The sequence below is a fragment of the Delphinapterus leucas genome, chromosome X (genome assembly GCF_059928025.1).
Source record: "Delphinapterus leucas isolate spDelLeu-1000000601 "Yukka" chromosome X, BTC_Dleu_Yukka2, whole genome shotgun sequence".
NCBI lineage: Eukaryota > Metazoa > Chordata > Mammalia > Artiodactyla > Monodontidae > Delphinapterus > Delphinapterus leucas.
Genome location: NC_143150.1, coordinates 43,963,013 through 43,986,782, shown reverse-complemented (window position 1 = coordinate 43,986,782; position 23,770 = coordinate 43,963,013). Strand labels below are relative to the sequence as shown.

Below are 23,770 nucleotides of genomic sequence, written 5' to 3'. Positions count from 1 at the left end.
CAACAGTGCAAGATGCAGAACAATTTTATCGAGCCTAACTATGCTCACCTGATGGTGATTGGGGTCAACTTTTTTGACCAAAAGTCCAATTCTGGCCTCCTCATTATCCCTCTTAAGTCAGATTTTGCTCCTGTCAGACCTGATAACTCAAAGCAATCATTCTTTCTCTGAGATGATGATCCGGAGTTCCTCAGGACCTTTTGAAAACATTTAGTTACATCAGTGGGGCCCTGTCACCACGCTCTACTGTATATCATGGGGGCGGGGAAGAAACTCTATGGTTAAAGATCTGTGTATCTGGGGTCCAGTTTAGGCATTACATTTATCAGGCACTGTGTTTAGGCAGCGTGATAAACCATTTCTCTTGCATGTGATTTGGCAGGATTTCACGGGAACAAATTTTCCTTCTTTTATCTTTTTTGTTTTGAGGTGGCCACTTTGGGAGTTGGTGCCAGTGGTTTTAGGAAGAGGAGTGGCTTTATCTAACACAGAGAAGTGGGAAAGGGGAGCAACAGAACAGGTGTGATGCTGTTTACCTAAAGGTAAATACTCAAATTCTTCTGGTTCTAACACACATATGTACAACTGAACTAGATGTCCTATGTGACTTTACTTTCAGAAAGCAAAGTTGACTTACCTAGCAACAGTACACAGGAGATAGCGTCAGATGGGGCTGTATCATTATGGAAATTGCATTCAGAACCTGTTTCTCTTTGTTCCTTTGTGAAATTTGTTAAGATATATGGAAGTAAGGTTATTGTCAGTGTTTTTTTTTTTTAACATCTTTATTGGAGCACAATTGCTTTAAAATGGTGTGCCAGCCTCCGCCCTAAAACAAAGTGAACCAGCCACACATACACACAGGTTCGTTCCCATATCTCTTTCCTCTTTTGTCTCCCTCCCTCCCACCCTCCCTATCCCACCCCTCCAGGCAGTCACAAAGCACGGAGCTGATCTCCCTGTGCTATGTGGCTGCTTCTCACTAGCTATCTATTTTACGTTTGGTAGTGTATATATGTCCATGCCACTCTCTCACTTTGTCACAGCTTACCCTTCCCCCTCCCCATATCTTCGAGTCCATTCTCTGGTAGGTCTGTGTCTTTATTCCCATCTTACCCGTAGGTCCTTCATGACTTTTTTTTTTTCTTAATTCCATATATATGTGTTAGCATATGGTATTTGTTTTTCTCTTTCTGACTTACTTCACTCTGTATGACAGACTCTAGGTCCATCCACCTCGAAAGAAGAGAAACGGTTGCAGTTACTGTGCTGTGGCGTAGAGTTGAATATCCCTACCCACCAACCATCACGATGTAAAATTCAACAGCCCTAGGTTGAATATAATAGGTCGAATAAGAGGCTCATCCTGTGAGGATTACCATAGCATGGAAATAGGAAATTACATCCACAATTAAAATTTCTTCTGGGCAAAGGATGGAGAGAAGTGAGAAGATAGGGATTCTGTACAGGGTGCTTATTCATAAGCTGTGTCTTTTGTCATGATATGACTCTCCAATACAATTCGGAAACCCCATCCACGTGAAAACCATTGAAAATAAAATTGTGGTTCATAGATTTTCATAGTCCTAGTCGAGAATGAACTTTTTCCTGGGCTGCTTCTTTTTATCCACTCAAACATTTTTCCATTCAAATCATAGCTCTAGAATGTGACGTCAGGAAGTTGGCAGAATAGGAGTCTCCAAATAAACATTTTGCCTAATCAGTCATGGGCGAGAGTGTTTTTGTGGGACCCCCAGTATCAAGTGAGGAAGCCCCAACACCCTGACCCTTTAAAAAAAAATTCCAAGAACAGACACGTTGAAGAGAGTAGGAAGAACAGCTTCACCCTAACAATATCAAACTTCCCGCAAGGCTACACATATCAATGCCTAGATAGATGCACTAGGCCTGCAATTCCTCCCATGGGAGATAGTGAGAATGTGGTGAGCACCTGAATACCCAATGGTGCTAGACGCTGCCCAGGAATCCCACTTCTTTCTTGCCCAAACCCAGAACCCAGAGGTGATGAGCATGGCTGAATAGTCTTGGGATAGCAAGGAGAAGGGGAAAGGGTAAAGGCTCACAGCAAACAGGGCACCAAGCTCAACAAAGGGCTGCAGTTTCTACTAACTGCCTCACAGACTGTACCTTACAAACCTCATAGGACCCATCACCTACAGAAGCCTCAATTTGTCCACGAGCACATCCAGCACTCTATATGCCGGTCCCCCTGAGAACCGGCATTCCATGGACACCCCTGCAGAAGGTGCACTCATGCCTCAACAGATCATGCACATGTACATAAAGAGAACTGGCACCACTCTGCTGGATGGTGAGAACAGACATACCTTAAACACTTCAGGGTACCGAAATGGGGAAAATAAACAGGAGGCTGTCAGCATGTGTCCTGGCTTTGTGCAATTGAGAAAAGGCATGTATCATCCAAACACTTCCTTCACAAGATGGAGCAAGAGGGGCAGAGCTGGTGAATCCACAGAAGAGGCCTCAGAGACCCCCCAGTATCCCTAGCTTGGCTTAGTGGTTCAGATGTTTCTTTCCTGAAGAAAGTCAGTAAAGGCTGATGGAGGAGATTGCTTCCTTAAAGGTGAAGACACCAACACGAGATTTTCAGGGGCAGGAAAAATCTAGGAAGCCCAACACCCCACAAATGATACAAGATAATTTCCCAGTAACACACCCTATAGAAATGAAGGTCCATGAATTGCCTGACAAGGAATTCAACATGATTGCTTTAAAGATTCCAAGCCAGCTGCAAGAGAACTCAGTGAAATCAGAAAAGCAATACCTGAACAAAATGAAAAAGTCAACAAGGAGATAGAAATCATAAAAAGGAGCCAAAGCAAAATTATGGAGCTGAAGAATACAATGGATGAATTTAGAAATATAATAGAGAGCTATAACAACAGACTTCATCAAGCAGAAGAAAAAAATGTATGAACTCAAAAAGAAGTAATTTGAAGTTATCTAATCAGAGGAGAAAAAAAAAGAATGAAAAATATTGGGGAAAATCTATGGGATTTTTAAAACACCATTAAGTGGACTCATATATGGATGACGGGGACCCTGGAGGAGGAGGAAGGGGGAGAGAGAGAGAGAGGCGGGGGGGGATTTTATTTATAGAAATAATGGCTGAAAACCACCCAACTTGTGGGAGCAACATGGACCCCCAAGTTCACGAAACTCAAAAGTCCTCGAACAGTTTCATCTCATAGGAGGTTATATGAAGACACATTATAATAAAAATGTCAAAGACAAGGATAGAATTGTTTTTCTTTTCTTAACTGTCTTTATATTTTACTTATTTATTTTGAATACTTACAACAATCTAGAATTTTTGTCATCTCTATTAAAAGTTAATTTTTATTGGAGTATAGTTGCTTTACAATATTGTGTTAATTTCTGCTCAACAGCAAAGTGAATCAGCCATATATATATATATATATATATATATATATATATATATATATACACACACATACATATATCCCCTCTCTTGTGGATGTCTTTCCTATTTGGGTCACCACAGAGCATTGAGTAGAGTTCCCTGCGCTATACAGTAGGTTCTCATTCGTTATCTATTTTATATATAGTAGTGTATATATGTCAATCCCAATCTCCCATTTCAACCCACTCCCCCCTCCCACCCTGGTATCCATATGACTGTCCTCTACATCCGTGTCTCTATTTCTGCTTTGCAAATAAGTTCATCTGTATCATTTTTCTAGATTCCACATATAAGGTATATATATTATGATATTTGTTTTTCTCTTTCTGAATTACTTCACTCTGTATGACAGTCTCTAGGTCCATCCACATCTGTGCAAATGGCACAATTTCGTTCCTTTTTATGTCTGAGTAATGTTCTATTGTATATGTGTACCACACCTTCTTTATCCATTCTTCTGTTGATGGACATTTAGGTTGCTTCCATGTCCTGGCTCTTGTAAATAGTGCTACAATGAACATTGGGGTGCATGTACTTTTTGAATTATGGTTTTCTCAGGGTATATGCCCAGGTGTGGTGTTGCTGGGTCATATGGTAGTTCTATTTTTAATTTTTTAAGGAACCTCCATACTGTTCTCCATAGTGGCTGTATCAATTTTCATTCCCACCAACAGTGTAAGAGGGTTCCCTTTTCAAGGAGAGAATTGTAAAGTCTGTAAGAGAAATGCCACTTGTCATATACAAGGGAACAGCATAAGGCTATCAGATTTCTGAAAAGAAACCTTGCAGTCCAGGAAAGAGTGGGATTATACATTCAAAGTGCTGAAAGAAAACAACCAACAACCAAGAATACTCTATTCAGAAAAGCCGTCCTTCAGAAATGAAAGATAGATGATGACATTCCCAGACAAGCAAAAGCTGAGGGAGTTATTCACCACTCGACCTGCCTTACAAAAATGCTAAAGGGAGTTCTTTGAGTGAAAACAAAAAATTAACAACATGAAAACCTACGAAAGCATATAACTCATACGTAAAAGCATATAGTCAAATTCAGAACACTCCAACATTGTAATGGTGGTGGATAAAACACTTTTAACTTTAGTATAAAAACGGAAAGACAAAAGTATTAAAAATAAATACAGTTGCACTAATTCATTAGTGCTCACAATATAAAAGATACAAACTGGGACAACAATAACATAAAATGAGGTGGGAAGAGGTAAAAGTGTAGCGATTTTGCATATGATCAAAGTTAAGCTGTTATCATCTTAAAGCAGACTGGCATAACTAACGATGTTTTATGTAAGCATGGTGCTAACCACCATGGTTAATTAGTTTTCTTTTTTTTTTTTGGTAAGTCTTTGAAATGCAGTGCATTATCTCAATATGTAAGCAATATGAACATATTATTAAATAATTTTGTATCCTTTCTCTTCTTTTAATTGGAATATAGTTGATTTACAATACTATATTAATTTTAGGTGTACAGCAGAGTGATCCAGCATTTTTTCAGATTATACTCCACTACAAGTTATTATCAGATAATGCCTATAATTCCCTGTGCTATACAGTATATCATTGTTGCTTTGCCATTTTATACATAGTAGTTGTATCTCTTAATCCCATGCCCCTAATTTGATTTGTCCCTCCTACCTTCCCTCTCCCTTTTGGTAACCAAAAATTTGTTTTCTATATCTGCGAGTCTGTTTCCATTGTGCATATGCATTCACTTGTATTATTTTTTAGATTCCACATACAAGTGGTATCGTACAGTATTTGTCTTTCTATATCTGACATTTCACTAAGCATAATATTGTCTAGGTCCATCCATATTGCAGCAAATAGCAGAATTTCATTCTTTTTATGGCTGAGTAATATTCCATTGTGTGTGTATATATGCCATATTTTTCTATCAATTTGTCTGTTGATGGGCACTTGGGTTGCTTCCATATCTTTGTTATTGTAAATAGTGTTGCTATGAACCTTGGCGTGTGTGTATGTTTTCAAATCAATGCTTTTGTTATTTTTCTGTAAATGTATCCAGGAGTGGAATTGCTGGATCATATGGTAGTTTTATTTTTAGTTTTTAAGGGAGCTCCATATTGTTTTCCATAGTGGCTGCACCAATTTACATTCCCACCAACAGCATACAAAGATTCCCTTTTCTCCACATCCTCTCCAATATTTGTTATTTGTAGACTTTTTGATGATTGCCATTCTGACAGGTGCGAGATGATATGTCATTGTTGTTGTGATTTGCATTTCTCTAAATATTAGCGATGCTGAGCATCTTTTCATGTGCCTGTTAACCACGTGTACATCTTCTTTGGAAAAATGTCTATTCAGGTCTTCTGCCCATTTATCATTGGGTTGTTTGTTGTTTTGACATTGAGTTCTATGAGCTGTTTATATATTTTGGATATTAACCCCTTGTTGGTCACATCATTTGCAAATATTTTATCCCAATCCTTGGGTTTTCTTTTCATTTTTGTTGATGGTTTCCTTTCCTGTGCAAATGCTTTTAAGTTTAATTAGGTCTCGTTAGATTATTTTTGTTTTTACTCCTTTTGCTTTAGGAGATTTATCCAAAGGAATATTGGTATGATTTTTATCAAAGAGTGTTCTGCTTCTGTTCTCTTCTAGGAGTTTTATGTTTTGAGGTCTTGCATTTAGCTGTTTAAACCGTTTTATTTTTGTGTATGGTGTGAAGGAATGTTCTAATCTTTGTTTCACATGTAGATGACCAGTTTTCCCAACACCACTGATTGAAGAAACTGCCTTTTCTCCATTGTATATTCTTGCCTCCTTTTCTGTAGATTAATTGACCATACGTGCATGGGTTTATTTCTGGACTGTCTATTCTATTCCATTGATCGATGTGTCTGTTTTTGCGCCAGGCCCATGCTGTTTTGATTAGCTTTGTTTCATAGTCCGAAGTCTGGGAGGGTTATACCTCCAGCTTCATTCCTTTTTTTTCTCAAGATTGCTTTGGCAATTTGGGGTCTTTTGTGGTTCCATATGAATTTTTGGATTCTTTGTTCTAGTTCTGTGAAAAATGGCATGGGTATATGATAGTGATTGCATTAAATCTGTAGATTACTTTGGGAAGTATGGACATTTTAACAATATTAATTCTTCCAATCCAACAGCATGGGATATCTTTCCATTTCTTTGTTCATCTTCAGTTTCCTGCATCAGTGTTTCATAGTTTTCAGATAGGGCTTTCACGTCCCTGGTTAGGTTTACTCCTAGGTGTTTTATTCTTTTCAATGTGATTTTAAACTGAGTTTAGACTTGAGGATATGGGGAGGGGGAAGGGTAAACTGTGACAAAGCGAGAGAGTGGCGTGGACATATATATACTACCAAACATAAAATAGATCGCTGGTGGGAAGCAGCCACATAGCACAGGGAGATCAGCTCGGTGCCTGGTGACCACCTAGAAGGGTGGGATAGGGAGGGTGGAAGGGAGGGAGACGCAAGAGGGAAGAGATATGGGAACATATGTGTAACGGATTCACTTTGTTAGAAAGCAGAAAGTAACACACCATTGTAAAGCAATTATACTCCAATAAAAATGAAAAAGAAAAACTTTCATTTTGTGATATTTCATTATTAGTGTATAGAAATGCAACAGATTTCTGTATGTTAATCTTGGATCCTGAACGTTTGCTTAATTCATTCATTAGTTCTAATAGTTTTTGGGTGGAGGCTTTAGAACTTTCTATACAAAGTATCATGTCATCCACAAAGAGTAACGGTTTTACCTTGTCCTTTCCAGTGTGGGTACCTTTTATTTCTTTTTTCATCTGATTGCTGTGGTTAGGACTTCCAATACTATGTTAAATATAAGTGGTGAGAGTGGGCATCCTTACCTTGTTCCTGAATTTAGTGGAAAGTCTTTCAGCTTTTCGCCATTCACTATGATGTTGGCTGTGGGTTTGTCGTAAATGCCCTTATCATGTTGGGACATGTTCCCTCTATACATACTTTGTTGAGAGTTGTTGTCATGAATGGATGTTCAATTGTGTCAAAAGAGTTTCCTGCGTCTATTGAGATAATCATGTGATTTTTATCTTTCATTTTGTTGATGTGGTGTCTCACACTGATTGATTTGCAAATGTTGAATCATCCTTGTGACCCTGGAATAAATCCTACGTGATTTATGGTGTATGGTCCTTTTGATATATTGTTGGATTTGTTTTGCTAATATTTTGTCCAGGACCTTTTCATTTGTATTAATCGAAGATACTGCCCTCTCATTTCCTTTTTCTGTAGTGTCTTTGTCTGGCTTTGGTGTCAGGGTATTGGTGGCCTTGTTGCATTCTTATTTTATGATGTCTTTGAAATGCCATGTGTTATCATTTCAACAAAGCAACAACATATACAATTCATTTAACATGTTTATCTTTCTAAGTCAGAAATGCAGTAGCAAAATGGAGGTAACAACAAGTTATTAACTATTTTTATTAATTATTAATTAAGTTTTACATTATTTTCTCTGTTTTCGAAATGCAGTTTATCACTTCAACATGTAAGCAATAAGAAAAAATAATTGTAAAAAATTTTTTACTGAGTCTTTAAAATGTGTGTGTTATCATTTCAACAAGGAAACAATGTAAACAACATTCATTACTTTTACATTCTTCTTTCTTACTAAGTCTTTAAACTACAATCTGTTTTCATTTCAACAATGAAAATGCAATCTGTTTTCATTTCAATAAGGAAACACTATACACAAAATACTAATTATTTTTTCCATTCTTTTCTGTTATCGTTGACATTTTCTATGTTACCATTTCAACATATAAACAGTAGGAACAACCTATTAGTTAACTTTATTTTCTCTCAATTAGTCTTTGGAATGCAATGTTTTATCATGTTGATATGTAAACATATAAACACGTAATTATTATAACATTTTTCTTACTAAGTCTTTGAAATACAATGCTATCATTCTAACACGTAAGTATATAAAGAATTTAATTTACATTCTTTTATCTTTACTGTCTTTGATATGGAGTATGTTATCATTTCATCATGTAAACAATACACGTAAATTATCAATTAGTTATTCTACATCCTTTGTTTCTTACTAACTCTTGGATACACAGAGTGCATTCAACACCTAGGGTACATCACATTTGAGATTAGCCAAATTTCTAGAGTTCAGAAGCCACATATGGTTAGTGGGCACCATACTGAGCAGTACAACTCTAGTGGAGGGGCAGAGGGAGCAAATACATATGCAACAATGTGTACCATGAAGGAAATATACATGGTACCTTAAGCAAAAGCAGCCGCAGAATAAATCTACTTAAATGGGGAAGTAAGAGAAAACCTATCTGAGGAGGTAGCATTTAAGCCATGACCTGAGGCCTGAGCAGCTACCCAACAGCATAAAAAGGCCAATATCATTTGAGCAGACTATGTGAGGGGAAAAAGTGAGAAAAATACTGTGTTATGGGGGAATAAATAATTTCCCAAGTCTTCCAAGAAAGAGTAGAGAAACTGATAAATCATAGGAATGTCTACACTCTGAGTGAGATCAGGGACTTTATCTTTCTTAGCACCTGGAAAAGTACCTAAATCATAACAGATACTTGGTGAATGTGTGTGGAATAAGGAATAACTGAGCCAGGGGTCTGAGACCTGGGAAATCAGGCAGCAATATGCTGATGAAGATACCAGTAGGTAGTGGGCATAGTTTGTTTCCTTTTAGTTGCATACGGTTTCTCATAAGCCACCTGAGGAAATCAGAAATACAAGAAGTTTGCAGGTCCCTAGAGGGTAAAATTATTCAACAACTATGACCTCTAGGAAGAGTTTCAATTGATCTGACTTGTGTCAAGTGCCCATAAACGGATAAGTGAACCAATCAGTGTGGATAAGGAAATGATGTACCATGACTGGGTCAGCTTACGTCACATACCCAACACTGTGGATAGTAACCAGAAAATGTAGAGGGCAGTGGGCAAGAGATCCAGCGGACATTTCAAATTCCTCTATTTCCTTTTTAAAGTTCCTCTTTTATAGAGATCAGTTTACATATCCAGTGTTCCTAACCCCAGTTTCCTAGAACAGTAGAACTTTATATATGTGTCTCTACAAACTTGGGTTTCAGGCAAAAAAAAACAAAACAAAAAAAGTGACCGCTTTCATGGCCACACATCAGTGTTGAAACACCTCCCTGTGCTGTGGAAATCACTCTGAACAACTGACCCATTTCATGTCGGTCCGCTGTGCCCCGTGCAGCATCGCCTCCAACTGAGCCTGAACTTCAGCAAGTTTCTGTCGGTCCAAACGGTCATGAAAAATCCATTCCTCGTAGCAATGGACAGGGACAGGATAAATCACATACTTCAGCTTCATCAAGGAGGTCAAGTGCTGCAGAAGGCTCTTGAGCACAGGCATTGTAATGGGATTGAAGGCAAAGCTAAGGACACGGAGGTGGGTACAGTGGCTCAGGGCTGGGAGGACGGCAGAGAGAGTAGAATCAGTTATCATACAATTGTTTATCTCCAGATGTTGCAGGGTGCTTGAGACCTTCTCCAGCAGAGTCTGGAAGGGCTCATAAACCTCTGAGAAGATGTGGTTGTTACTGAGACTCAATTCCCTTAGGTGGGTGGCCTGAGAGCTCTGGGACAGGACAGTGACATCTCTGTGAGAAAGGTGACAGTAAGGTAGATACAGTGAATCCAACTGAGGTGGCACAGCTCTATAGAGAGAAAAATGTAAGGTTATTTCAGAAGAATGAGGGCAATGAGCCCCAAATTTTAGGTACCTAAGGCTCTAGAATAAACTACTGTGTTCATGGTTTGCAATAAGTGGTTAACAATGTGGACTTTGGGATCAGACTTTATAGATTTGTGACCCTGAGAAAGTTACTTTACCACTCTGAGGTACAGGGTTTTAATCTTGAAAACGTGCACAGCAGTCATTATTATACAGAACTGCAGGAAAGATTAAGTGAAGAAATTTCATGCACTTAGTATATACGACATAATCAGTGTTGGATCTGATTCACTTATTTGGCGAGGATGGGTCTGGGAAAGCAGCCAACTGAGGGTTTCCTTTGCCTAGTACCCAGATGACAAGCTCTCCATTCAGGGTGTAAGCATGGGGGGGAAATACAGGAGCAAAATTATCTGGCAGTGTTAACTATTGGGGCCCATCCATGGGCATGTGCATTAGTCCTATAGCTTAATGCTTCTCCATCTGAATGCCTCCCCTTCCTCTCTAGAGAGCTGTAAAGTCCAATAGGAGAAGGACTGAGTCTTTTTCACCAATATATTTACAGACTTCTTTTAGGGTCTGCCCACGGTCACTGAATGAATGAATGAATGAATGAGCACAGCTTCCTTTTCTAACCTCATCTGCTGCTCAACATAAGTACCCCTCTCTCCCCCGGCTATGTTCAAACTCCCAGCAGTGCCTATGCTGAGGCAAAGAGAGAAATGGGTTACAAGGAGCTTAGGAAGATCCAAGCATGGTCTCTTCTGTGTTAACAATGGGGTGATCAGGGAACCCAGGTTCCTCCCCACCCCCTCACCTGAGCAGTTTGTGCAGTTGATCTGTGAGGCAGAAGAAAGACAAGCTGAGCTCCTGGAGATCGTCCAGCCGCCCAAGGCAGAGGAGAAAAGATCTGAAGTTCCTTCTATTATAAGTTTTAAAGGGGATGTTACACAGAGTAAGGCTTTTCAGGTGGATCACCTGAGCCAAAAGGGTGACGACTTCACTCAGATTAGCCTGATCAATTTCCAGGTTCTCAATGCACCCCAGATCCAGAAACTGCAGGATACTTTTGTGCCCAGACATTCTATCGATTTGCAAATCTCTGCAGCAGACGTGCAAGGACCCAACATTCTGCTGAATCTTACTACAAAGGAAAGAGAGGAATTGCTCTGTTCTCAAGGTACTATTGAGGGAAATATCCACTAGTAATTCCATGGGTTCCTGAGCTGACTGAGGCTCAGACCCGGAATTACCAATCCCGAGGCACGTGACTCTATGCTGAGCTTCTTCTATCTTAAGGACAGAGTGCTGAGAGTAAATGCATGACTGAAAACAGAAAGGGAATGCGGTCCCAATCTCAGAGCATATTGTCTTACAGACCAGATCACTCCTTAAATCTAGGATCCTCAGTTTGGGCCCCCTGTAAGGAAAGGAAGAGACAGAACACATGAGAGATAGCTGATTTTAATATAACCCAGCAAGATCAATGATGAGAAGCAGGGACAGAACACTTTAACCCTGGTTTTCACTTCATTGCCATTCACCAAGAAGTTCTTTCCACACAAATGCAGCATCTTTCATCCTTTCCCCACCCCCTCCTTCACCTCCGGTCTTTCCCTGTCTCAATGCCCATATTCCACTTCTGTGTAATTGCACTCAAATCCATTCATAGTATCCTCAAACACCTCTATTCTATAATCAACTCTATAAGGCAATAGAGTCCCCAAGGACCGACAGCTCTGCAAAGACTGCAGTATTCACCACTGGCTACTGTTGGGAGACCGTTAGGTATTCCCCTGCCCCAGGCTACAGCATACACTCCTACTCACTCCCTGTGTCTCTACTCGTCATAGTCTTACCAAGAGGAAGAGTTCTGGGCAGGGAGGATCTGCAGACCATCAATCATGGCTTCCAAGATGTCATAGTATGATTCCCGTGTGTTCAATGACCCAATATGGAGACAGCGAAAAGGCCAAACCCTCACCATTGCCTTTAGGATCGTCTTATGCCCACCCAAGAAGGCAGCATTGAACAATGGAACAAAGAGGTCTCTTGGGATTTCGTCCAGGGCATGGATAGCTGCAGGCTCATTATTCAGCAGACTCTTTGCAGCAAGCTCAAGGAGGGTGACTCTGGTCTTTTGGTCCATCTTCGAAAACCTGCTTCAGAGTGGAGAATTTTTAGAAATCCTGAGAAGGTATCTATAGTCACTTGTTTGCTTCCAGGGTTAGCTGTGGACAAAATACTTATTGAATAAGTATGTGGTGAACCATAGGGCCAACTCAAGTGACCACTACTATAGGAATAGAATGAAAATGGACTTGTGTGCACGCACGCATGCACACACACACACACACACACAGACACACACTTCCATGAGATAAAATGCCATTAGAAATCAGAGGTAAATTAGCAGAAGACAATGCTGACCACCTAGCTGCCTTCCTCAAATTATTTCCTCCTGAGGAGCTTCAAGATGGCAGAAGAGTAAGAAGTGGAGATCACCTTCCTGCCCACAAATACATCAGAAATACATCTACATGTGGAACAACTCCTACAGAACACCTACTGAATGCTGCCAGAAGTCCTCAGACCTCCCAAAAGGCAACAAACTCCCCAAGGACCTGGGTAGGGTAAAAAAAAAGAAAAAACAGAGACAAAAGGATAGGGACGGGACCTGCACCAGTGGGACGGAGCTGTGAAGAAGGAAAGGTTTCCACACACTAGGAAGCCCCTTTGTGGGCGGAGACTGCAGGTGGCAGAGGGGGGAAGCTTCGGAGCCGCGGAGGAGAGCGCAGCAACAGGGGTGTGGAGGGCAAAGCAGAGAGATTCCTGCACAGGGGATTGTTGCTGACCAGCACTCACCAGCCTGAGAGGTTTGTCTGGTCACCCGCTGGGGTCGGCGGAGACTGGGACCTGAGGCTCGGGCTTCAGAGGTCAGATACCAGGGAAAAGACTGGGGTTCGCTACATGAACACAGCCTGAAGGGGGCTAGTGTGCCACGGCTAGCAGAGAGGAACTCCAGGAAAAAGTCTGGAGCTGCCAAAGAGACAAGAGACTTTTTCTTGCCTCTCTGTTTCCTGGTGCACCAGGAGAGGGGATTAAGAGTGCTGCTTAAAGGAGCTCCAGAGAAGGATGCGAGGAAATAGTTAATCAAGCACAGAGAGTCCCATACAGGATAAATCCAAGGAGAAACACGCCAAGACACATATTAATCAAACTATCAAAAATTAAACACAAAGAACAAATATTAAAAGCAGCAAGGGAAAAACGACAAGTAACACATAAGGGAATCCCCATAAGATAAACAGCTGATCTTCCAGCAGAAACTCTGCAAGCCAGAAGGAACTGGCAGGACATATTTAAAGTGATGAAAGAGAAAAACCTACAACCAAGATTACTCTACCCAACAAGGATCTCATTCAGATGTGAAGGAGAAATTAAAAGCTTTACAGACAAGCAAAAGCTAAGAGAATTCAGCACCACCAAACCAGCTTTACAACAAATGCTAAAGGAACTTCTCTGGGCAAGAAACACAAGAGAAGGAAAAGACCTACAATAAAAAAAACCCAAAACAATTAACAAAATGGTAACAGGAACATACATATCGATAATTACCTTAAATGTAAATGGATTAAATGCTCCAACCAAAAGACATCGATTGGCTGAATGGATGTAAAAACAAGACCCATATATATGCTGTCTACAAGAGACCCTCTTCAGACCTAGGGACACATACAGACTGAGAGTGAGAGGATGGAAAAAGATACTCCATGCAAATGTAAATCAAAAGAAAGCTGGAGTAGCAATTCTCATATCAGACAAAATAGACTTTAAAACAGACTATTACAAGAGACAAAGAAGGACACCACATAATGATCAAGGGATCTATCCAAGAAGAAGATATAACAATTGTAAATATTTACGCACCCAACATAGGAGCACCTCACTACATAAGTCAAATACTAACAGCCATAAAAGGGGAAATCAACAGTAACCCAATCATTGTAGGGGGCTTTAACACCCCACTTTCACCAATAGACAGATCATCCAAAATGAAAATAAAGAAAGAAAAACACGCTTTAAATGATACATTAAACAAGATGGACTTAATTGATATTTATAGGACATCCCATCCAAAAACAACAGAATACACATTCTTCTCAAGTGCTCAAGGAACATTCTCCAGGATAGATCATATCTTGGGTCACAAATCAAGCCTTGGTAAATTTAAGAAATTTAAAATCATATCAAGTATCTTTTCTGACCACAATGCTATGAGACTAGATAGCAATTACAGAAAAAAATGTGTAAGAAATACAAACACATGGAGGCTAAACAATACACTACTAAATAACCAAGAGATCACTGAAGAAATCAAAGAGGAAATAAAAAAATACCTAGAAACAAATGACAATGGAGACACGACGACCCAAACCTATGGGATGCAGCATAAGCAGTTCTAGGAGGGAAGCTTATAGCAATACAATCCTACCTCAAGAAACAAGAAACATCTCAAATAAACAACCTAACCTTACACATAAAGCAACAGAAAAAGAACAAAAAACCCCCCACACTTAGCAGAAGGAAATAAATCATAAAAATCAGATCAGAAATAAATGAAAAAGAAATGAAGGAAACGATAGCAAAGATCAATAAAACTAAAAGCTAGTTCTTTGAGAAGTTAAACAAAATTGATAAACCATTAGCCAGACCCATCAAGAAAAAATGGGAGAAGACTCAAATCAATAGAATTAGAAATGAAAAAGGAGAAGTAACAACTGACACTGCAGAAATACAAAGGATCATCAGAGATTACTACAAGCAAGTCTATGCCAATAAAATGGACAACCTGGAAGAAATGGACAAATTCTTAGAAATGCACAACGTTCCGAGACTGAACCAGGAAGAAATAGAAAATATGAACAAACCAATCACAAGCACTGAAATTGAAACTGTGATTAAAAATCTTCCAACAAACAAAAACCCAGGACCAGATGGATTCCCAGGCAAATTATATCAAACATTTAGAGAAGAGCTAACACCTATCTGTCTCAAACTCTTCCAAAATATAGCAGCGGGAGGAACACTCCCACACTCATTCTACGAGGCCACCATCACTCTGATACTAAAACCAGACAAAGATGTCACAAAGAAAGAAAACTACAGGCCAATATCACTGATGAACATAGATGAAAAATCCTCAAGAAAATCCTAGCAAACAGAATCCAACAGCACATTAAAAGGATCATACATTATGACCAAGTGGGGTTTATCCCAGGAACGCAAGGATTCTTCAGTATATGCAAATTAGTCAACGTGATACACCATGTTAAAAAACTGAAGTAGAAAAGCCATATGATCATCTCAATAGATGCAGGGAAAGCTTTCGAGAAAATTCAACACCTATTTATGAAAAAATCCCTCCAGAAAGTAGGCATAGAAGGAACTTTCCTCAACATAACAAAGGCCATATATGACAAATCCACAGCCAACATCGTCCTCAATGGTGAAAAACTGAAAGCATTTCCACTAAGATCAGGAACAAAACAAGATTGCCCACTCACACCACTATTATTCAACATAGCCTTGGAAGTTTTAGCCACAGCAATCAGAGAAGAAAAAGAAATAAAAGGAATCCAAATTGGAAAAGAAGAAGTAAAGCTGTCACTGTTTGCAGATGACATGATACTATACATAGAGAATCCTAAAGATGCTACCAGAAAACTACTAGAGCTAATCAATGAATTTGGTAAACTATCAGGATACAAAATTAATGCACAGAAATCTCTGGCATTCCTATACACTAATGATGAAAAATCTGAAAGAGGAATTAATGAAACACTCCTATTTACCATTGCAACAAAAAGAATAAAATATCTAGGAATAAACCTACCTAAGGAGACAAAAGACCTGTATGCAGAAAATTATAAGACACTGACGAGACAAATTAAAGATGATACAAATAGATGGAGAAATATACCATGTTCTTGGATTGGAAGAATCAGCATTGTGGAAATGACTCTACTACCCAAAGCAATCTACACATTCAATGCAATCCCTATCAAACTACCACTGGTATTTTTCACAGAACTAGAACAAAAAACTTCACAATTTGTGTGGGAACACAAATGACACCGAATAGCCAAAGCAATCTTGAGAACGAAAATTGGAGCTGGAGGAATCAGGCTCCCTGACTTCAGACTATACTACAAAGCTACAGTAATCAAGACAGTATGGTACTGGCACGAAAACAGAAATATAGATCAATGGAACAGGACCAAAAGCCCAGAGATAAACCCACGCACATATGGTAACAGTATCTTTGATAAAGGAGGCAGGAATGTACAATGTAGAAAGGATAGCCTCTTCAATATGTGGTGCTGTGAAAACTGGACAGGTACATGTAAAAGTATGAAATTAAAACACTCCCTAACACCATACACAAAAATAAACTCAAAATGGATTAAAGACTTAAATGTAAGGCCAGAAACTATAAAACCTTTGGAAGAAAAAACAGGCAGAACGCTCTATGACATACCTCACAGCAAGATCCTTTTTGACCCACCTCCTAGAGAAATGGAAATAAAAACAAAATAAACAAATGGGACCTAATGAAACTTAAAAGCTTTTGCACAGCAAAGGAAACCAAAAACAAGATGAAAAGAGAACCCTCAGAATGGGAGAAAATATTTGCAAATGAAGCAACTGACAAAGGATTAATTTCCAAAATTTACAAGCAGCTCATGCAGCTCAATAACAAAAAAAACCCCAATCCAATGCAAAAATGGGCAGAAGACCTAAATAGACATTTCTCCAGAGAAGATATACAGATTGCCAACAAACACATGAAAGAATGCTCAACGTCATTAATCATTAGAGAAATGCAAATCAAAACTACAATGTGATATAATCTCACACCGGTCAGAATGGCCATCATCAAAAAATCTCCAAACAATAAATGCTGGAGAGGGTGAGGAGGAAAGGGAAAACTCTTGCACTATTGGTGGGAATGAGAAATGATGCAGCCACTATGGAGAACAGTATGGAGGTTCCTTAAAAAACTAAAAATAGAACTACCATACGACCCAGCAATCCCACTACTGGGCATACCCTGAGAAAAGGTCATGAAGTACCTAGGGGTAAGACGGGAATAAAGACACAGACCTACGAGAGCATGGAGTTTAGGATATAGGGAGGGGGAATGGTAAGCTGTGACAAAGTGAGAGAATGGCATGGACATATATACTCTACCAAACGTAAAATAGGTAGCTAGTGGGAAGCAGCCACAGCACAGGGAGATCAGCTAGGTGGTCTGTGACCACCTAGAGGGGTGGGATAGGGAGGCTGGGAGGGAGGGAGATGCAAGAGGGTAAAGATATGGGAACATATGTATATGTATAACTGATTCACTTTGTTATAAAGGAGAAACTAACACACCATTGTAAAGCAATTATACTCCAATAAAGATGTTAAAATAAATTAAAATAAAATAAAATAAATTAAAATATAGGGGCAAAACCAGATTTGACACACACAGAAAAGGAAATGTCAATGTGACCACACAGGCAGAGGTTGTTTTGATGTGACCACAAGCCAAAGGATGCTGGCAGCCACAAGAAGCTGGAAGAAGCAAGAATGGATTCTCTCCTGGAGCCTCCAGAAGGAGAACAGCCCTGCCCACACATGGATTTCAGCTTAGTGATATTGATTTCAGGCTTGGCTTCCAGAACTATGAAAGAATAAATTTCTGCCATTTTAAGCCACCAAAAAAAAAATGAAATAAAATAGAAAAAGGAAAAAAAAAAAAGAAAATGGTCAGAGAACCTAGGTGTAAGACGGGAATAAAGATGCAGACCTACTAGAGGCTGGACTTGAGGATACGGGGAGGGGGAAGGGCGAGCTGGGATAAAGTGAGTGTCATGGACATATATACACTACCAAACATAAAAGAGATCGCTAGTTAGAAGCAGCCCCATAGCACAAAGAGATCAGCTCGGCACTTTGTGACCACCTAGAGGGGTGGGATAGGGAGGGTGGGAGGGAGGGAGATGAAAGAGGGAAGAGATATGGGGACATATGTGTATGTATAGCTGATTCACTTCGTTATAAGGCAGAAACTGACAAACCATTGTAAAGCAATTATACTCTAATAAAGATGTTAAAAATATTATTTTCTCCCAAAAGGATACAAACCAATAAGAAGGAAAATGTACATCTACACAAAAGCCACACCCTCATCAGTATTTTAAAATGGAGAAGGCCAAAAATTCAAAAGAATTGTGAGTAAAAAAAGAAAAATCATGAATCCTGGCATAAGATTTGTCACACTCCCATTACTAGGCTTTGTGGAAAACAAAAAGACAGACCAAGAAAAGCTGCCAAGAGAGAGGAAAGAAGATGGAAAAGGGCTGAAAGCTGATCTAAAACTACAGCAGAAGGACTAAGCCCAGAATAAATCTAAAAATACCAAAAATGTGTCCTAGAATATGAGAGCCCGGACTACAGGGAAGGCACTCCAAAATCGGAGCTTATGAAGGGACAGAGATGATTTAAAGTGCAGTCTTTGAAAGATATAACTCTTAGGGAAGAAGAAAGGCAAAGAGTTAGGGAGAAGCATCTGTTGGCGCTTGGGTAATGACGGAGAAAATAAACAAAAGGGGAAAATTAAGGATCTTGCAAGACATAAGAGAACCGCAAAATCAGAGCACTCAGGACTTCTCCCTTCATCACCAAAACAAACAAACAAAATAAAAAAGGATCTGGTCTTTGCTATACTAACAAAATTTCACATTATTAAACTAGGAATCTTGTCGAAAAATCCAGTATCATACAGATGAACAGAATGAAGGGAATTCCATACAAAGCTTTGTAAAAAAAAAAATTGATGAGGGAACAAAAGTGCATACATATTAAACAACCATGAAGGAGAAAAATAGTGGAAGTCAACACTCCAAACAAAATTAATTATACTCAAGCAAGCATTGGAGGATATGAAACCCACCTTAAATAGAATATTTTAAAAAATCAAAAGACAGAGATTGACTAAAAAGAAAGGCTGAAGCATAGATTTCATAACCAACTTGGGTGTCCTTTAAATATCACAGCCTACAGAAAAAGCTTTTGAACTTGCAGAAACTTAGGAAATTCTGCACCCCTCAGCCCTTCCTAAGGAAGCTACTAGAGCAGGGGTCTGCAAACTGGCCCACTGAACCAAATCCAGCCCACTGCTTGATTTTGTAAATAAAGTTTTATTGGATCAAAGCCATGATCAATCATTTATGTATTGACTATGAATGCTTTTGCACTACAGTAGCAAAGTTGAGTACAGAGACAGTGACACTGTGACCCAGGAACTTACAATATTTCCTATACTTCTCTTTACAGAATGTTTGCCAAGTAATCTAAAAGAGGAACTGGGATTGTGATCCCACTGCGATGAGAAGGAAAACTTCACCAAAATACCCAATGGTGAGTATTTTACATACAATAGTAAAATGAAGGTGGAAGAAAGGGGAGAAGACTAATGTACAAAAGTTTTATGCTGTGAAGAAAACCCACAGAAACTCTGCAACTAAAAATGAGAGAAGGTAGAGAAGTAGAAGAAAATAGAACAAACTTTTTATCATAATGCAGTAGGTGAGTGTTAAATGATACTGGAGGAAAAAATGCATAGAACAGAGAGTAAAGTTAAGAAAACAGGTGGTTCAGGATGATTTTAAGAAAGCATTAATATAACTGATTCACTTTGTTATAAAGCAGAAACTAACACACCATTGTAAAGCAATTATACCCCAATAAAGATGTTTAAAAAAAAAAAAAAAAAAAAAGAAAGCATTAAATGTGACCAAAAACATGTCTTAATGATAAAAGCCAAAACTCATAATGAAGATATAACCCTTAGGAATATTTATGAACCAATAACAAACAAACACCTTTATAAAGCAAAAATGCAAGGAGATGTAGATAAAATAATAATAATAACAGGAAACAGTAACAGTAGGAGATTTAATACACCAAACTCAGTCTAAGGCTGATCAAGTCATATAAAAAAAGAGAAAGCTAATCAATAATGTTATATAGGGAATATATTCTTGTCAAAAATGGATCATAATTATCTCACAGAGATTAGATAATTAATTTCTATAAAGTAGAAATAGTACAAACAATCCTCTCTAACCCCAATGCTATAAAAGTTAGTAACAAAAATTGAAAACAGAAAGGCCTTTCCACCTGAAAAAATTTTTTAAAGCTTCTCTTAAAAACTGTTGAATATAAGAGGAGATGCAAACTGAAGTTGTAAAGAAGTTTTTTAAAAGAATGACTATGAAAAACTACATATCGGCATCTATGGGATACATTTAGAGTGGTGATCTGAGGCAAATTCACACAGTATGCACTTTTATGAGTAAAAATGGAAGAATGAAGATAAATTAATTAAAGTATGGCCTCAAAAAATGAAAAAAAAACAACTAGGAAAAAAAGAACAACTAAAGAAAGCAAAACATAAAAGCAGAAATGAATATGATACAAAATAGAAAAACGAAATCTTGTTTTTCAAAACAGACAAACCCCTAGCTGGCTTGATGAAGGAAGAAAGGGAGAGATCACACATAGACAAAATAATAAAAGACAAAGGAGAAATAATCATTGAAACAGAAAAAGGAAGAGATTACTTTGCCAACCTCTATGCAAATAAACTTGAAAATCTATATGAAATAGGTAACTTCCTAGATAAATACAAATTACCAAAATTCTGATTCTAGTGTTAGAAAGCTTAAATTAGGCAATTTTCATAGAAGAAATAAAGTTATTACAGCAATACCCCCAAGAAGCACCTTGCTCAGATGGTTTTACAGGTGAATCCTAGTAAACCATCAAAGATCAAATAGTACCAAAGCTCTATGAGTTATGTAAGAACATTAGAAAGGAAGGAAACTTCCCTAACCTATTATATGAAGCCAGTAGGATGCTAACAGGTAAAAGGTAGATACCAAAATGCTAAATAGAATATTAGCAAACATCCAACAATACATTTAGAAACTAATATACTGTGATCAAGTGCAATTTATTCCATTAATACAAGGCTGGCTCTATATTAGGAATTCCATTGATATCATTCACCATAGTCATATAATTAAGGACAAATATCATATGATTAAAACCACAGATGCCAAACAAATCTTTGGGAAACTTCAACACCCATTCATGTTAAGAAAAGAAAAACCTCAAGAAGTGGGAAAGAGGGATGCATTCTTAACATGATAAAAGATATATAATTAATTCCTCATGCAAGTATTTTATTTAGTGGGGGACTACCAGAGGTTTTCCAATAAGCTCAGGAACAAGAAAAGTATGCCCATTATATCATTCCTGTTCAGTCTTCAACTACAAGCATTAGTCAGTTGACTAGAGAAATCAATTAGATTTGTGAGAATGAATAACAAGAAGTAAAGCCACCTCTGTGTGCAGATATTACTGTACACCTGAAAAGCACTATAGAAACAATGACAGATTGAGTAAAACAATAAGAGAAATCATCAAGGTAGTAGGATATAAAGTTACATACAAAAGTCAATGGTCTTTGTGTACACACACACACACAGCTGGAGGACACTTTAGTAGAGAAAATTCCATATACAATAGCAAAAACAAAGCTTAAATGCATAGAAATAAACTTAATGAGAGAAGCTATGCAAGGACAATTTTTAGACACTCCTGAACGACATAGAAGGAAACTTGAATAAGCACAAAGACATTGGTCAATGTTCTTGGATAGAATAACACAACAATAAGAAGATATCAGTTCTCCCTAAACTAATGTATAAATTTAATATAATCTCAAAAATATCAGCAAATGTTTCTATGGAGTTAGATCAATGGATAATAAAATTAATATTTTTTTAAAAATCATGCAAGAATAGCCAGGATATAAGTGAAAAAGAAAACCTGTAAATGGGGAGTAATGATACCAGACATTAAAGCATGCTATAAAGCCTCGGTAATTATAACACTGTGGTACTGGTACATGAGTAGACAAATAGTCCAGTGAAACAGAATAGAAAACCCAGAAAAACAAGAATAATATATGGAAATTTCAGTATATGATGAAAGGGCATTTAAAATCACTGAGGCAAAGATGGACGTTCAATAAATGATGCTGGAACAACTGAGACATTTGGGAAAGGAATCAGTGTAGATCCATATCACACACCATACACAGAAATAAACTGTAAATGGGTTAGGAATCTAAACAAATGAAACCATAACAAAATCTTTCAGAAAATATGGCAGGACTCTGCTTTAACCTCAGCGTAGGGAAAGGCTTTCTAACTGTGACTCAAATTTCCAGAGGCAATGAAAGAAAACAATGATCTATGTGACTATGAAGGATTTTTTTTAATGTATGGCAAACACATCATAACTAAGTCAAAAGGTAATTGACAAACTGACATAAAGTGTTTGCAGCATGCCTCACGGACAAATGAATAATAGTCCAAGTATATACAGAACTCTGAAGTATTTAAGGACAAAAGGCTAATATTTCTACAGAAAAATGGGAAAAGATATGAACAGTTAATTCACAAAAAATATATAAAACAGTCCTCAAAATATACAGTCAAACTTTCTCATAATTAGACAAATGCATACTAAGACAATGCCGAGATATCATTTCTCACCTACCACATCAACAAAGGTCACAAAAGTAGGGCAACATGTTCTGTCAGTGAGTCTGTGGGGAAACAGTCACAGTAGCTAGTGGGAGTGAAAACCAGTACAACTCTTCTGGAGAGAAATTTGGAAATACCTAGCAGAAATACACATGCACTCAACTTTTGGCCCAACAGTACTACTGCTGGGAATAAAACTTGAAGATCTACTTCCACCAACACAAAAATACATATGCCTAAGGTTATTCACTGCAGCATTATTTGTAGTTGCAGAATGTTGAAAACAAGTTAAATGCCCCTACATATGTCAGTGGAGTCCAATGCAGCTGTATAAAACAGAAACAAAAACAAAAACAAAAAAACAATGAAGCCCTCTATGGCATAAAGAGTTTTTTTATGGAATGCTGTTAACTGAAAAAGGAAAAGTGCAAAGGAGCATTATAAAATGCCGTCCTTCATTTAATAAACAAGGGAATATAAGAACACATATATGTATCAGTTCATTTGTGCAGAGTAAATACAGGAAAGATTAAACCAGAAACTGAAGAGATTGGTTATCTACAGGGGGAGTGTGGGAAATAAGTGGCGAACGGGAGGGGCTTAGAAGGCATGAGGAAAGAGTGACACTTGTCTAATAGATGTTTCTGTGCAGCCCTGACTCTTTGAATCACAGTAATATTTCACATACCCCAGAATTAAATAAAAAATTAAAATCAACTAAGATGTGGGGAGGAGGCAAACTCAAATACAAACACCAACAAATTAACCTAACTATATTACAAATGAATGTCTTAACCACAGCTGAAGAGGTGACAAAGAAAATAGCTAAGCTAAGCAACTTAGGGAAATAGTAGTTCTTTGACTGCATCCTCTGAGGCCTAAGACATAAAGAACTGTAC

At 38.2% G+C, this 23,770-nt stretch overlaps 2 protein-coding genes across 2 annotated transcripts in view; both read right to left on the bottom strand.

Moving 5' to 3' along the window:
• The window catches only part of LOC111170887 (nuclear RNA export factor 3), a 283,690-nt gene that overhangs the window by 103,423 nt on the left and 156,497 nt on the right, over nucleotides 1-23,770 (bottom strand). The window lies entirely within an intron of this gene.
• On the bottom strand, nucleotides 9,524-12,448 carry LOC111171137 (melanoma antigen preferentially expressed in tumors-like). Its single transcript, XM_089904251.1, has 3 exons — nucleotides 12,060-12,448; nucleotides 11,018-11,620; nucleotides 9,524-10,183 (listed from the first exon to the last, which is right to left on the bottom strand). Exons 1-3 carry the CDS (start codon nucleotides 12,347-12,349, stop codon nucleotides 9,670-9,672), a joined length of 1,407 nt encoding a protein of 468 aa, XP_089760377.1. The 5' UTR covers nucleotides 12,350-12,448; the 3' UTR covers nucleotides 9,524-9,669.

What these genes read in the sequence shown, in the direction of transcription:
- LOC111171137 (XM_089904251.1), bottom strand. Translation starts at nt 12,349, where the DNA reads ATGGACCAAAAGACCAGAGTCACCCTCCTTGAGCTTGCTGCAAAGAGT. An exon ending in GCCCAGAACTCTTCCTCTTG is followed by an intron (nt 11,621 to 12,059) that starts GTAAGACTATGA and finishes CTTTCCTTACAG; the next exon opens with GGGGCCCAAACTGAGGATCC. An exon ending in CAACTGCACAAACTGCTCAG is followed by an intron (nt 10,184 to 11,017) that starts GTGAGGGGGTGG and finishes TTCTCTCTATAG; the next exon opens with AGCTGTGCCACCTCAGTTGG.